Below are 14,822 nucleotides of genomic sequence, written 5' to 3'. Positions count from 1 at the left end.
AAGGTTGAAATGACGAGATGGAGGTGGAGCCAGGCAGGGGCCAGCACCCCTCCCCCGCCCCCCCCCCCCCCAGGTCATGTCAACGATCCAGTCTCTCCTTTGGAAACCCGCAGAGGTAACAGGTTCGCCCTCCTGCCCCAGCAACCGTGCTGGCCCCTGCCTGGCTCCACCTCCATCTCGTCATTTCAACCTTTCTTGTAACCCACGCACGCGCGCGCACACACACACACACACACGCCCTGGAAGCAAACGAGAGCCACCTGTCATTCCTTCCTTGGTCTATGTTCCGATGTGTTGCATGGTCTCCGCTCCCTGCCCCGTGCAGATGTGTGGGTGGACCATCCTACGTCCCACCGCTGCCCACAGGTCCACACACCCACACGCCCACGGCACCTGACGCACGCGCACACGCACAGGCGCACACGCACAGGCACGCACGCGCGCACACAGGCACGCTCGCGCACACGCACGCACTGGAAGCAGACGAGAGCCACCTGTCAAAGATGGAGCCGACCCCAGCGCTGTGGGCGCTGCTGCGGTGGACATGTAAGCCGGTGGCCAGAAGAATGCCGTCCTGCACGGAGACGGAGCGGTGGGAGAAGGAGGCAATTAGCAGTTCGTTCCACCCTGCAAGGAGAAAAGAAGGAGGCCTTGAGGGAAAACTGACCGCATTCTCGCTTCACCAATCATCATCCGAGGCACGAATTGTCGCCCCCGTATAACAAAAGCAGAGACAGAAATCCAAGGAGGTTAAAAACCAGCTCCAGACGATACAGCTCATGAGTGAAGAAAGAGGATAAGACGGGGGTCCCCTGACTCATGGCCCTGCACTTCCCCCCCTCCCCCCCAGTCTCCCCCAGGACAGCTCAGAATGGCAGCTTGAGGATCAGGACACTTCTCCTCCCCCATCCCAGTCAATCGACAAATACGGGTTGAACATTTCACAGGTAATCGTCAACATGTTAGCTGCCACGGTGGATAAAGTGAGGATACCTCTGCCCCCAGCACCTGACAACTCAGTTTTATTTCTTTGGTGCTCGCTGTCTGGCAGGACCCAGCACAGCGTGTAGCTTTCAGTCAACACTCAGAGACTCTTCATTATCTAACAGGGATGAAATGAGGGGACTGGCTTCCAATGCTTAGCCAATCTTTATGAAATTTCCCTGCTGGTGCGGTGACAGAGGAGAGCGGTGGCACATGTCAGCTGCACAATGTTCCAGAAATGGAAGCCGAGAGAGAATATAGCACACAGAATCTGAAAATAGGAAGGGACCCTGGGGGCGCCTGGGTGGCTCAGTCAGTTAAGCGTCCCACCTCGGCTCAGGTCAGGATCTCATGGTTCGTGGGTTCGAGCCCCGCATTGGGTTCTGTGCTGAAAGCTCAGAGCCTGGAGCCTGCTTCGGATTCTGTGTCTCCCTCTCACTCTCTCTGCCCCTCCCCTGCTCACACTCTGTCTCTCTCTCTCAAAATAAATAAATAAACTTAAAAAAAAAAAAAAGGAAGGAACCCTGGATAAATAAGCTTGAGAAAAAAAAAAATCCTTGGCTTCTCTCATCTCACCTGTGAAATGGGAAAACCTCTATTTTCCAATTTTACAACACTGCTTTGGACTGTCGTCAATAAAACTGACTTAACTGTATTTGAAAATTAAATGCCAATTATAAAACCACGGTAAAATTTACACGGAAGAAGAGTCTCACCCTCCATTAACAATGTTTCATTTGGGAATAAAAGGTTTGGGGGAGGGCCACCCAAACTTAAGAACCTATAATTAATACATAAAGACTAACCCTGGATGGGGTTATCCTGTCCTCAACACGGCACACGGCTTGGATCGGTTACAGCCTCACTGGGTGACTTGCTTTAGGATCCCAAGGGTAATTTCAAAATGGCAGCCCAAGCAATTAGCCCAAGGAAACCGAAGCCCCGATGTCCTTTACCTGCCCGGAGCAGGATGACCTGGTCCTCCAAGGTGAGGTCAGAGAAGTGGGGGATGCGCTTGGCCCATTCGACAAGAGTGAAAAGCTGCTTATCAGCAGCATGGCATATGTTCGTGACAGGGTCGTTCGTCTAAAAACAAACCCAAAGCCCTGTGAGGGGCAGATTCCAGGACTCTTGTCCACCCCTCGCCCATCTCCAGCCCAAGAAAGAAGTGGGAGGCGGGTGGAGGTCTAAGACCACTGACCGAGTTCTCCATATTCATGTCACCATAGGATTCCGTCTTTGGTTCAACAGCAAGCTCAGCTTCTAGAATCCTCTCCACAGGCATATCTTCATGGCCACTACTGGCACATTCGGCCTCACTCTCGGCCCGCTCCCGGCTCCTCTGCCTTTCTTCTTGCACAGCTGGCACACGAGAGGACAGGCAGATGTTACCACGTGCCCAGGACAACTGTGGGAAAGCGAGTTACCTACCGGAGCCGAGCCTCAGTTTCCTCATCTGTCATGTGGGTATCCTTGCGGTCCCTGACCAGAGGGGTTGCGATGTTGACAGACAAAACAAAGAAAGGAAAGCGATTGGCTTATGCGTGGGCAGAACTGTGGGTTTTTTAGTTCGCATCCTTTCCTGTTCGTTATGGTGACCAGTCTAAAAAGTCTGCATTTAGAATTTTAATAACCTCTGATTCTGCCCTCTCTTTTAATGAGCCACGTTCTCCATGATCTCTCTTCAGTCTCCTGGACTTTACTCTAGCTGCTACCTCTAATAAGCTGCGGGCATGCGATAGTTAAGTGGCAAGGACATTACTTGGAAAATCCCTCTGTCAGGTCCTATGCATCAGCCTTGGCATTCACGTCCCATTAGGTCTGCCCCTAATGCACCAGCCTGAACACAACATCACCTGATCCGACTTGTCAGGGAAGATCTTCAGGGAGCCATGAGGGTATTTAGTAAGTGAGGAGGTGGAGGAATGTCACCTAGATGACATTTCAGAATCAGCGGCTGGTTTGGGGGGTGGGGAAGGGTAGGCAGGCAGAGGTGCGGGCTGGAATCATCTCAGCCTCCCCAAACTTAGGGTTTTTTTTTTTACCGAAGTTCGTTCTAACCCCCAGAACCCTAAGCGTCCATGCATTAGGATGCCAGGCAGACCCCCTTGCCAATTCTGTCCTCTTCACTGACAAACACTCTCTGTTGGGTTAGTTTTCATAATCTACAAAGCTGTGGTTTCCATCTTCCTTTCCCCAGCATTAAGGAGCAAACTTCAATATTGGTACGCTTTTTTTTTTTAATCCCAAGAATCAATAAAATTATATTCGAAGCCAGTGGCTAATCTGGAATTCAGTGATAGCTATTTCACTAGCAACTTCTACCCTTCAGCTTCTGTCCTTTCCTCCCCTGGGGCCCACCCCCGATGGCACAAAGGCTGTAGAATGAGCTGGAATCAGATGCTGGACATCCAGTTTGTCATGCAAATGATATCAGTGACCTTCCAAGGTAGGTCAGAGAAGGCTATGCCTACAAAAACACAACTCACACTCCAAAGCCTCCAGTAGAGACACATCAAAATGCCTCAAGATGAGAATGATATTCAGTGGTTGGGACGGAGGGAGGGAAGGAGGGCAGGAAGGAAGGAGTGGAGGGAGAAATAGAAGAGAGAATAAAGGAGGGCAGTGACAAAAAGAAGAAACAGAAGAGAGAGAGAATGAAGAGAAATTAGGAAAGAAGAGCGCAAAAGTCATGCACTTTGGAGTCCAAGGAGCCTTTAGATGTCTCCTCCAACTCCTACTTTCTCTTTCTCCCTCATCCTTCCTTCCTGTCCACTCTGTCAGTCTTCATTCTCGGACAGCATACAGACACATATGTATTTATATTATCAGCTGGATTTGCTGGTTAAAGTTGAACGCCTCTGGTATTAATTTCTTTAAGATAGGTTAATAGGCTTCTATTTGCCTCGATTTTAAAAGACGGGGAAAAAGCAAACTCAGTGAAGTTCCTTCCGCGGTCCTCAGCTGATTTCTTCTGTGGATTTGTAACACGGAAGGAGAATAACCTTCAAGCTTCAAAGGAAATAACCTTGGCTTCTGGGAATTAGATTCTAATTCCAATCTTGCCATTAAGCGAGGGATCCTTTGCTCTTCCCCTCTCCACTCTGTGCCGTAAATCTTACTGTCACAGAAGAGGAGTCATATATCTGTTGCTGGAAGAAACCTTCGATGTGGCCGACATTCTGAGCCTGCCCTACAACATACTTCAGGATATATCCAGGGGACACTGGGTGATCTAACATGGTACCAAATTCCTGCCTTGGGACAGAACTTTATCCATTAGCCCAACATGTATTTATTGGACATGCTCTATAATAACCAAAATTTATTGAATTCTTTTCTCTGTCAGGAGTTATGCTCAACACTTTATACAGATGATATTTCATTTAATCCCCATAATCACCCTCTCAAGGACTATGAGCCACAGAGTAGTTATGTAACCTGCCAGAGGTCACAGAGCTAAGAAAAAATGGCGCCAACATGTAGACCCAGGCTGATGGCCTTCTGAGCCCACCTCTCACCCCCCTGTACCACCTCTGAGGCTCTGGGCTAGTGGTACTAATAAAGACCACACAGGGCTCATGGGGATATCGAATACTACCCACTAATTGCCACGAAAGTAGTCCATTATCTATCCAAACTGTATTAAATGACCAGATATCATGGAAACGGACTTCGCCTAAGACCCCTGAGGATTGTGTGGTCGCCTGGAAGTCAGAGGGCCCCAGTCCTGTATCAGTTCTGCTACTAGCTCACCATGGAAGCTTAGGCCGTTCCCCCAGACTCTTAGAATCTATGTTTCCTCTTTGAGGAAACAAAGGTGTCACATCCGAGAATATCAATGGCCACTCCGGCTTCCCCATTAGGTACCCTAAAAAGGCAATGGGCCCTGGCCCCTGGCTTCTGGCAGACACATTCCGAGCCCATTCTACTTCCATCTTTTTCTACCTGTTTTTGATAGTTTCTCTCAGCTAACTGTTCCAGAATTTTGTTATTCTTGTCTTCAAGGCAGTGTCCAACCTGAGCCCCCAGTTCTGTACATTGAGGTCAGAAACGATAGGGGTGAAGGAAAGGCTGTCAGGCAGCCTTCTGGAAATGGCCCTTCATGCAGCCAGATGAGGAACTGATTTGCTCCTTTGTCTTCTCTTCATCAGGGTAAATAGTACCAATTCCTTTAGAAATTTCTCTAGGAGCCTCTTTCCCCTCCTACATTTCACTACTCAGCTCTTCATTACTCCTCATTTCTCCACATTCTTCTCAAAAATGCAGAAGCCAAAACTAGACACCTGTCCGTGAAAGAATCAGAACAGTGCCAAGTTTAAAGGAAGGACTGCCCAGGCCCTTAGAATCCACAAGTCCCTGTCTGCCTTACTTTAATGAAAGAGCCACACTTCCCGCCATGTGACCTGTGCACCAACCACTCTGACTATAATGGAGCTGAGGGCTGCTGAGGCTGAGTTTTGAGAGACAGATGGTGAAGCAATAGAAATGGCCGCTTCTCTGACTGAAGGATTTCACCTTCCTTTAACTCAGTCTCATCTACATCAGGAAAACCATTATTTTTCCAAGTCAACCTGAAACTTATCTGTCCTGGGAGGCAAATGTGACCCTGGCAGCAAACAAGCTCTTGCTGATGCGAGACTTTCTTTGGGGTCATTAATCTTATGTTTGACCATCATGGTGGCAGAAGCTTAAGGAGTATCAATTCTATCTTGGTGAAGAGAAGACAGCCTCCACCAGCTGATTTTTTTCCTCACGTGTTCTGCTCTATAAGATCATTGATTCTTTGAAGGCAAGGATGACATGAGCATGAAGCAGGCACTCGGTTAATACTGGATGGATCGAAGGAGGGATGGATGGATGGATGGATGGATGGATGGATGGATAGATGGATGGATGGAGGGATGGATGGTAGGATGGATAGATGGATGGAGGGATGGATGGAGGGATGGATGGGTGGAGGGATAGATGGATGGAGGGATGGATGGTTGGAGGGATGAGTGGATGGATGGAGGGATGGGTGGATGGGTGGAGGGAGGGAGGGAGGGAGGGATGGCGGGATGGGTCAATGGATGGATGGATGGATGGATGGATGGATGGAAGGATGGATAGATGGATGGATGGATGGATGGATGGGTGGATGGATGGAAGGATGGATGGATGGATGGAGGGATGGATGGAAGGATGGATGGAAGGATGGATAGAGGGATGGATGGGTGGATGGAGGGATGGATGGAGGGATGGATGGGTGGAGGGAGGGAGGGAGGGAGGGAGGGAGGGAGGGATGAGTCCTTTTAGAAGCTCCTGCATTACTAAAACTTTTGGTTCCAATATTCAGTTTAAACTACTCATCCACTCATTCAGCAATTATTTATGAAGTGCCTCCTTTGTGCTAATCACTGGTGATATAGCAGTGATGGGGGGAACAGAGAAAAAAATCTTGCCTTGGTGGAAACAGATAGTAGACTAAGTAAGTAAGCATGTTAGACAGTGATACCGCTGCAGGAAACAGACTAGGAAGTGTCCTGGGTGGCTGATGCAATTCTCGACAGTTGACAGTGGAGTAAAGGTCTAAAGGTGGAGAAGAAGGGAGCCATGCAGGTACCTGGGAAGAGGGCACTCTAAGCAGAGAGACTGTAAGTGCCACACTCCTTGAGAAGGAGCTTCCCTGGTGGCCCAGCAGAGACCAGCAAGGCTGGACCAGAGAGACATGGGGCAGTCAGATCATGTACAACCTTGAAGTCATAACCAAGGTTTTGCTTTTTTTTTTTTTTTTTTTTTTTTTTTTCTGAGGAAGAAGGGAAGGCATTGGAGGGTTCTGGTGCAGGAAGGGCTTGACCTGACCCACTTGTTCAAAGCCTCACTGGTTGCTCTGAAGAGTGTAGGAAGCCAAAGAGGGACGCAAGGGGAGTTCTTAGGAGTCCGGGTGGATTAATACAGAAGGTAATAATGGCTTGGGTTATGCTGGCTACGTTAAAGTCATGAGACGTGGTGACGTTCTGGACATATTCTGGGGGAGAGACAAGGTTTCTTCACCCACATGGAAGAGGAGTCCAACGGTTTTTCATCTGAGCAACTGAAAAACTGGCTATTTCCTAAAATGGAGAGGACTGTGCAACAAACAGGCTAAGAGGGCAGATTATCAGGAGCCCAGGTTTGGGTCTGCCCCCTTGAGATTGCTGTCAGACAACAGAGTGAGGGCCATCTTCGTACCAGAACCCCTCTGCACCCCGGGAGGAGGGGAGACTCCAGATGGGCTCTGATCTGGGAGTACAAAGGCCACTCTGGGCTCGTCACCTACCTCTGGGACCTTGGAAAACTCCCCTCCTCAGTCCATACTGGTTTCCTCCACTGTAGAATGATGAGGGCTATTAATTAGTCTAAAGGGCCCCCTCCGTCTACCTCAGACATGCTAGGCCTGCCATTTCTTTCCTTCTTGGTAGCATTCTCTCCTAGAAGGGGCTCAAAGAACCTTCTCTTTGTGGATCCTTTCAGTCAGCCTCCCCTCTCCTCAGAGAAAAGAAGTTCTTCAAGCATGAGGAGTCTCCCAGGACTGACTAAATGCCTTGTGCCTAGTTCCCAGACAGAGACAAGACTTCCTCACTCTGAATCTAGGAAGGCTCACCATGTACACTTGTACTTGCCTGAGTTCATGCGTTAATTAACTGCCCAATTCGATTTAGTTGTGTTACTTAACAGAAAGCCTTTTCGATTTTCTAAATGAACAGAAAACACTTTCAGATTTTTTTTTTTTTCATTCCATACAGCCCAGCTAAGCCACACTGTAAACTGGAAAGACGTGGAAGTTACACGTGCGGGTCTCTCTGAATGAGGAGGCCGAGTCTGATTGCCGGCAACACCACGGAATACACCAGTCTCAGGGGACCTGTGGCAGCCCCGGGTTATAAAAGCCCAGAGAGAAGACTCCACCCAACAGGCTTCCCCGGTGAGGATTAGAGGCGGGAGGCCAGCTCCTCCCAGAGAGGCACTGAGGCCCCGTTTGTGGGGCTGCGCTCCGGGACCCTGAAACCGACTCGAGGACTTGCTTCCCAGGGCTTGGAAGAGCCAGGGACAGGGTCTGGCCGGGGGACCGGGGGACCGTCCCCCGAGCTCCAGGGCAAGGATGCGTGAGTGGGGGAGGAGGAAGGCGACACTGCTCTCTGTGCTCTGGGGCGCTCGCTGCCTGGGCAGGGGGCGCCCGGCCGCAGGTCCCGGAGAAATCGCAAAGCGGTCTCCCCCGAGGGGACGGGGGCCTCACCTTCTCTCTTCATGCCCATCACCAGGCACTTCTGGTAGCGGCAGTACTGACAGCGATTCCGCTGACGCTTGTCAATGAGGCAGTCCTTGTTATCCCGGCACGTGTACATGAGGTCCTTGCGTATGGTTCTCTTGAAGAAGCCTTTGCAGCCTTCACAGCTATACACACCATAGTGCTTTCCTGCTCCCAGGGAAAGGCAAGAGAAAAGAAAAGAAAATGAATGCTGCGGAGACCGTCCTTGGGTTTGTCTGGATCTTTCATTCAAGAGAGCCCCCGGACTCTCCCCCCAGGGACACTGGCACATCACCTGGACCCGGGGAGGGGACCGCAAAGGGTAACCGACAGAGACGGCAGGCTTGATCCCAGGAAGGAGACTAAGCAGGATGAATGTACCCTTCCTCGTGTCTTCCCTCTGGAAGGCACTCTCTGCTCTCTGGAATGGCTAATTCCGGAGAGCATTATTAGAAAAGGCTTAAGAGACTCTTAAAAACTGAGAACAAACTGAGGGTTGATGGGGGGGGGGGGGGAGGGGGGGGGGGGTGATGGGTATTGAGGAGGGCACCTTTTGGGATGAGCACTGGGTGTTGTATGGAAACCAATCTGACAATAAATTTCATATTAAAAAAAAAGAAAAAAGAAAAGTCTTGACCCGAGGCTTTGTTTACATTTATTTTATTAAGGCAACTCTTGTGTTTAGTTAAGCTAAATGTTCTGTCTCCATTCAAGACATTAGTATACATAATAAATAAAAATATTTATGCTTGTGATGTATTATCTAATGGGGGAAAAAACCTCAGCCTTCCTAATATTTCCCCATAATTGAGGCCCAAGGACATGGGAGCCCCACCGAAAAGCAGACGAGGAACCTGAGTTATGGATTTTCTAGATGCTACTGCTTGTTGGAGGAATAAATTAGTGTATGATCTCTATAGCATAATATGACATGCAGGCTTATGACATAAAGATCTTGGGGGGTGACTGGGTGGCTCAGGTGGTTAAGCGTCCGACTCTTGATGTTGGCTCAGGTCATATTTCATGGTTCGTGAGTTCGAGCCCCAAGTCTGGCTCTGTGTTGATAGGAGACTGCTGAGGATTTTCTCTCATCTCTCTCTGCCCCTACCCCTCCTTTCTCTAAAAATAAATAAATAAACATTTAAAAACAATTAAAGAGGGGTGCCTGGGTGGCTCAGTCAGTTAAGTGTCCGACTTCAGCCGAGGTCGGGATCTCGCGGTTCATGAGTTCGAGCCCCGCGTCGGGCTCTGTGCTGACAGCTCGGAGCCTGGAGCCTGCTTCGGATGCCGTGTCTCCCTCTCTCTCTGCCCCTCCCCTGCTCGTGCTCTGTTGTTCTCTCTCTCTCAACAATAAACATAAACATTACAAAAATAAAAAATAAAGTAAAATAAAATAAAATAAAATAAAATAAAATAAAATAAAAACAATTAAAGAGACACCTACTGATCAGAACAGCTTCTGTCTTCCAGACACACATGCAACACAGTAACTCCACGGAGGGGCTTCCTGCAAAGCCAACCCTTAAAACCGAAACCATACTTTAAATTCATCCGGATTTCCGGCTACGAGCGCAGCGGCAGAAACTTACAGCCTGGGCCCCAAGCTGGACCATCCGAAAAGGCCCTTTTCCTTCCACTGGGTACAATGTAGCCAGGTGGTCAGTGGACCAGGTGCCATCTCTGAGACCCTCACTGTGTGGGACACCCCAGAGTGACATCTGCTTCTACATGTACCTGAGGATCTGTCCCCGCAGATGGCACAGATGTGTTTAACCAGGGATCCGGGGCTGGTTGATGGGTAGTTCATGTTTCCAATCCCAGGAAGCCCTGGTAAGGGCTTGATGTCCTCTGAAATGCTGACACTGTTGACCACATTTAGCTGCGAGAGAAAACACACAATAAAACACAGAGCCAGGGCAGACCCAGCGCCTGAGACCAAAAGCAACAGGGGTATCCTTGCGGGGAGAAAAAAAAAAAAAAAAAAAAAACAAGTTCTATTTCAAGAAGAGGTTTCCAAGTACAGAGTATCCAAAACTGTCCGTGGGGGATATGAATTTAAGGGAGGGAGGGAGAAAAGGGGGCATAGAGGAACCAAATCATTCCTACACACCAAAACCTAAATCGAAAATCACAACACGTCATCAGAGTGCTCTGCCTTCACTCATTTCACTCGTCTGTTTCGTCAGAGCTAGAAACCCACCCCGGACACGCTTCAGACACACTTAGGACAAGCCAGCTGTGTGTTTTTAGATTCTGTAAAACTACTGACTGTCTATTCAGCAGTGCTCCAAGAGGAGCTATGGCTCTTAGGCAAAAGACTTAGACTCCAAGAAAACCAAGCAAAAAATGCAAATCCATTCAGTCAATCTATAGACACTCACTGAGTACTCACCATGGAGACTCCATGCGAGGCGCTGGGGTACCAAGGGAAGGTCTAAAAACGCACACTTTTAAAAAAACTAAAAACTTTTAAAAAATAAAAATGCACATTCTTAAAGAGTTCACAGTAAAATGGAAGAGAAGACACGTGTAGTCGTCACCTTAACGAACCCACAGAGGATGCCAAACCAAATGCCCAGATTATTCCAGTAGCACCCAAAAAGTTGGGCAGAAAGCCCCAGCTCGTGGTTTTGAACTTAAATGTAAGAAACAGACCATCTTCCTGTGAAACTGGAAAATCCATACAGCCAGAGACTGGGTGCTTTGTCCTCCCTGTGTCTGACATGGTCCCAGCACCCGGGGTGGGGAGTCGGTGCGTTTGGATGGCTGAAGAGATGAATTTTATGTGCCTCCTATCCCTCGTCTTTTACCACACGTTCACATTAGCTCCTCACCACCACCACCTCCAAGTCTCCCAGTGTCTGGGGAGATCACCGAGAAGCCGCTAAGTGTTCCATATTCATCAAAGAAATCTTAAGTGATCATGACTAGGTCATCCGATTAGCAGAAATTCTGAGTGCCCATGTGCACAGCTCAACATTCTAAGCACTGTGAAAGGAGATATAAAACCTAGAAGATCTCGGGGCATCTGGGTGGCTCGGTGAAGCGTCCCACTTCAGCTCGAGTCATGATCTCACGGTTCGTGGGTTTGAGCCCCGCGTCGGACTCTGTGCTGACAGCGCAGAGCCTGGAGCCTGCTTTGGTTTCTGTGTGTGTGTCTCTCTCTCTGCTCCTCCCCCGTTCGTGCTCTGTTTCTCACTCTCAAATACAAATAAACATTAAAAAAAATTTTTTTAACCTAGAAGATCTCTCCTTCCTCAAAACTGCACACTTTCACTGAAGAGTCACATGTGCCAAAATGAAAAACGCTTAGTTAAGTAAGCGCAAACAGAGGTGGTTAGGGAGTATGTTTAAATGTCCAGCAGAGGCACCTGGTAAGGATCTGGGAGTTTCAGAGAGATTCCACAGACTACAGACTTCTGTATGGTCCGTGTGAATTTTGAATCGTACTGCCTAATTCCTAAACTAAACCAAAGGTAGGATTTGTTTCTCTATTCAAGGCCTTTGGGACAGAAGGAGTGATCAATAAAACATAAAACACAACACAGCCTGAGTTAGGTTCCTTTTAAATTTACCAGCTTTTCAATTCACTAAGCAAATATTTATTGAGCACAGGAGATGGGCAGAGACTTGGGTCAAGTGCTCTATGGGATGCAGAAAACACAAGACAGCCTTCAGCTCCTTGCTTCAAAGTCAAAGTCACCGGGAATTTTTAAAAATTAATTTGTGTGAAGGGTGAAAACACACATGGGATGGGAGAATTCTCTCTCTCTTCCTCTCCCCTCCCCCCTCTCTTTACAAGGCTAAGACAGGACATCTAGAACTTGTAGCCAGTATTTGGCTTTGTTTTGGTATCATACTGTGGTTCTCAACCCTGGATGTACACCTGGGAGCTTGCAACAAAAACTGATCCCAGGGATCCAACACCCAGAAATCTTGAGTCAATGGGTCAGATGGCCATTGGTACTGACCTTTCTTCAAGTTTCCTGGGTAATGCTATGTGCATCAGGGCTCGGAATCACCGGTATGGTGGGAAAAACATGGCTTGGGAGTCCCAGGGAACTGGGACCAACTCCCAAGCTGCCCTTATTGGCTGCGTGACTTCAAAGAAGTTACTAATCTTCTTCGACCCTCAGTTTCTTTATCTGGAAAATGAGCCTAGTAAGACCTAGTTTACGTAGTCACTGGGAGGACTCGATGAGATAATGATGTAAAATCCCCATCACAGTGCCTGGCACACATTAGGGGTCCCATAAATTGTGGCCTTTATCATTCCCATAAAATCTGGTTGATCAAGACAAGAATTCTAGTGTTTATTATAAGCCAACAGTCCACTAGGTGTTGGGAATCCTGTAGTAAATGAGGCCACATTCACCAAAGGGGTTAAATGATTCCATTTCTTGGTGAGCAGGGGGTGGTCAGAAAATTATTTAACGTTGTCATAATACATTATCATCACTTCAGATAAGGGACATATTTAGATGTGTCTATTTTTCAGAAATCAGGTGAGGGGGGTTTCCATCGATGTAAATTCTAGGCAACAACTTTCCTTGAGTGCCTCAGTGACACAGATACTAACCACTTAGATCCACCCATGAAATGGAAGCATTTGAGGTGGGACGACCCCAGAGAAAGAACCCGCTAGCTGACTGAGGAGGCTCTGTCCCCAAATCCTCAGACGGAGGAGAACGGGCATGGGAATGAGGAGGAGGCCGCCATCCCCTGAGGCTCAAGAGACGCTCACTCGCCTCCTCCTTCCACAGCCAGGTCCGGTGGAACCAGCCTCACTATCTCCAGCCCAAACACAGTAGGTACCGTTACTGCTGCTGTTAGCCCCGCCCATCATGAGCCCCGCCCACCGCTAGCCCCACCCACCACAGAAAACTCCCCACGCTGCTCACTGCTCTCCTGATCCTTGCAACAGCCCTATGAGGTCGTTCTATTTTCCAGATGAGGGAACTAGGCCTTAGAGCGGTTTATTCATGTGTTTGTTCAGAAATACCGTGGGGATACCGAAAGGAGGAGGATGTAGTACCGCCTCAAGGCCATTGACAAGATTAAAAGTCATTTGGGATGGTTTAGGAAGGAAAGACCCCAAACAACGGAGATTTGGGAAGGCTTCCTGAAGGCGGTGGCATTGGAGCTAGGCCTTGGCCGCCTTTAAAAGTGGGTCAGGTTTGGACGGGCCCCTCACGGGCTAAAGGCTCTGAGAGCAAAGGCCTGGGGGAAGCCCAGGGGTTCCTGTGGGCTGCAGGGGTGGGAGGCAAGGCCGGGGGCTGGGCTGTGGCAGAGGCCTGAAGCCTGACCGCTGGGCTAAGGAGAGTGGATCTAATCTTGAGAAGCAATTAAGAGCAGCCACGGGAGGTTCTGGGCTGAGGAATCCTGCTCTCGAAACTCCGCCTCGGGGAGATAAATGGGGGGGCAGCTCGAGGAAAGCCTGCAGGAGAGAGACACGGGGGCTGTCAGAGCCGCCCGGGGAGACGCGGAGCCTCCCCAGGCTAACAGGCCAGAGCTCCAGCGCTGGGCTCCCAGACCAGTCCTTTACCACAAGCTCTGTCTTGCTGTGGCAGGAGACTCCGAGTGTCTGAGCCTCCTGGCCCACCTCCTTGGTGGGGAGCCCTCTCTCTCCCAGCTGGGAGCCGGCCACCCCCCCCACCCTTCTCTTCCTGGGTCATGGGGGCAGGGGGTGGGCAGGTGGCAGAAGGGAGGGGTTGGGACAGAAGGGCTGATACCCACTGGCCTCTTCGCTGGCTCGGGGTTTGTGTGGGCTCCGAGCGAGGGCAGACGGGCTAGAAGGCACCCGCCAGAGCGCAAACCCATTAGCTGCCTGGCCCCCCGAGTCCCCCGCCTGGCTGTCTGGTTCCATTAGAAGCAGCCCCGCGGAAGTGAGCACTTTTCAGAGCGGGGGTTCACCAGGCGGCTGGCTGCTCCCCGAGAACAGGGTGGAAACACACTTGACTGGCCTGGCTTCCATTTGCAGACTCAGCCAGGGACCAAATGCTTCCTGGATGCCCCGGAGCCATCACGGAACATCAGCTCCCACATTTCTGAGCTGCTTTCAGCCAAAATTATCCCACTAAACGCAGAGACGTGGCCGGCCTGCCAGGCCACAGGCAGGCACTCTTTTTCCAGGGAGCAGACTGTATACGGGGCACTGCTTTAATCTAGAAGAGGGCCTTGTCATGAGGAGTAAGGAGCCTGCGCCTTCTACAGGGGGGAGAGGAGCCCTGGGTTTGGTGGGGACCAGCCCCCTCCTCACTGCGTGATCTTGACCAGGTCACTGCATCAGAGACCCTTTGCCTCATCTACAGATTAGATCGGTGGGTTTTCCAACTCAGAGTGTGCGTGGCAGGGCAGCGGGGAAGGTGAACAAGAAGGCTTCAGATCTCCTCCTCCTAGTTCACCCACACCTGTTTGTAACATGCACATTAGGGGGCACCTGGGGGGCTCAGTCGGTTCAGTATCGATCGGCTCAGGTCATGATCTCACAGTTTGTGAGTTTGAGCCCCGCATCAGGCTTTGCACTGACAGTGCAGAGCCTGCTTGGGATTCTCTCTCTCTTTCTCTC

The 14,822-nt window shown here is 49.8% G+C and overlaps 1 protein-coding gene across 3 annotated transcripts in view; it reads right to left on the bottom strand.

The window, feature by feature from the left end:
• Nucleotides 1-14,822, bottom strand: part of RXRG (retinoid X receptor gamma) — a 40,786-nt gene that overhangs the window by 6,812 nt on the left and 19,152 nt on the right. For all 3 annotated transcript variants that reach the window (XM_049635238.1, XM_049635240.1, XM_049635239.1), the window contains exons 3-7: nt 9,989-10,133; nt 8,243-8,422; nt 2,186-2,346; nt 1,941-2,070; nt 495-627 (exon numbers count right to left, since the gene is read on the bottom strand). In XM_049635238.1, the coding sequence (XP_049491195.1) occupies nt 495-627; nt 1,941-2,070; nt 2,186-2,346; nt 8,243-8,422; nt 9,989-10,133 (749 nt within the window). The remainder of the gene's footprint in view (nt 1-494; nt 628-1,940; nt 2,071-2,185; nt 2,347-8,242; nt 8,423-9,988; nt 10,134-14,822) is intronic.

Source organism: Panthera uncia, chromosome F1 (genome assembly GCF_023721935.1).
Source record: "Panthera uncia isolate 11264 chromosome F1, Puncia_PCG_1.0, whole genome shotgun sequence".
Lineage (NCBI taxonomy): Eukaryota > Metazoa > Chordata > Mammalia > Carnivora > Felidae > Panthera > Panthera uncia.
Note: the sequence above shows the minus strand (reverse complement) of the source record. Positions and strands in the feature narration are given on the sequence as shown.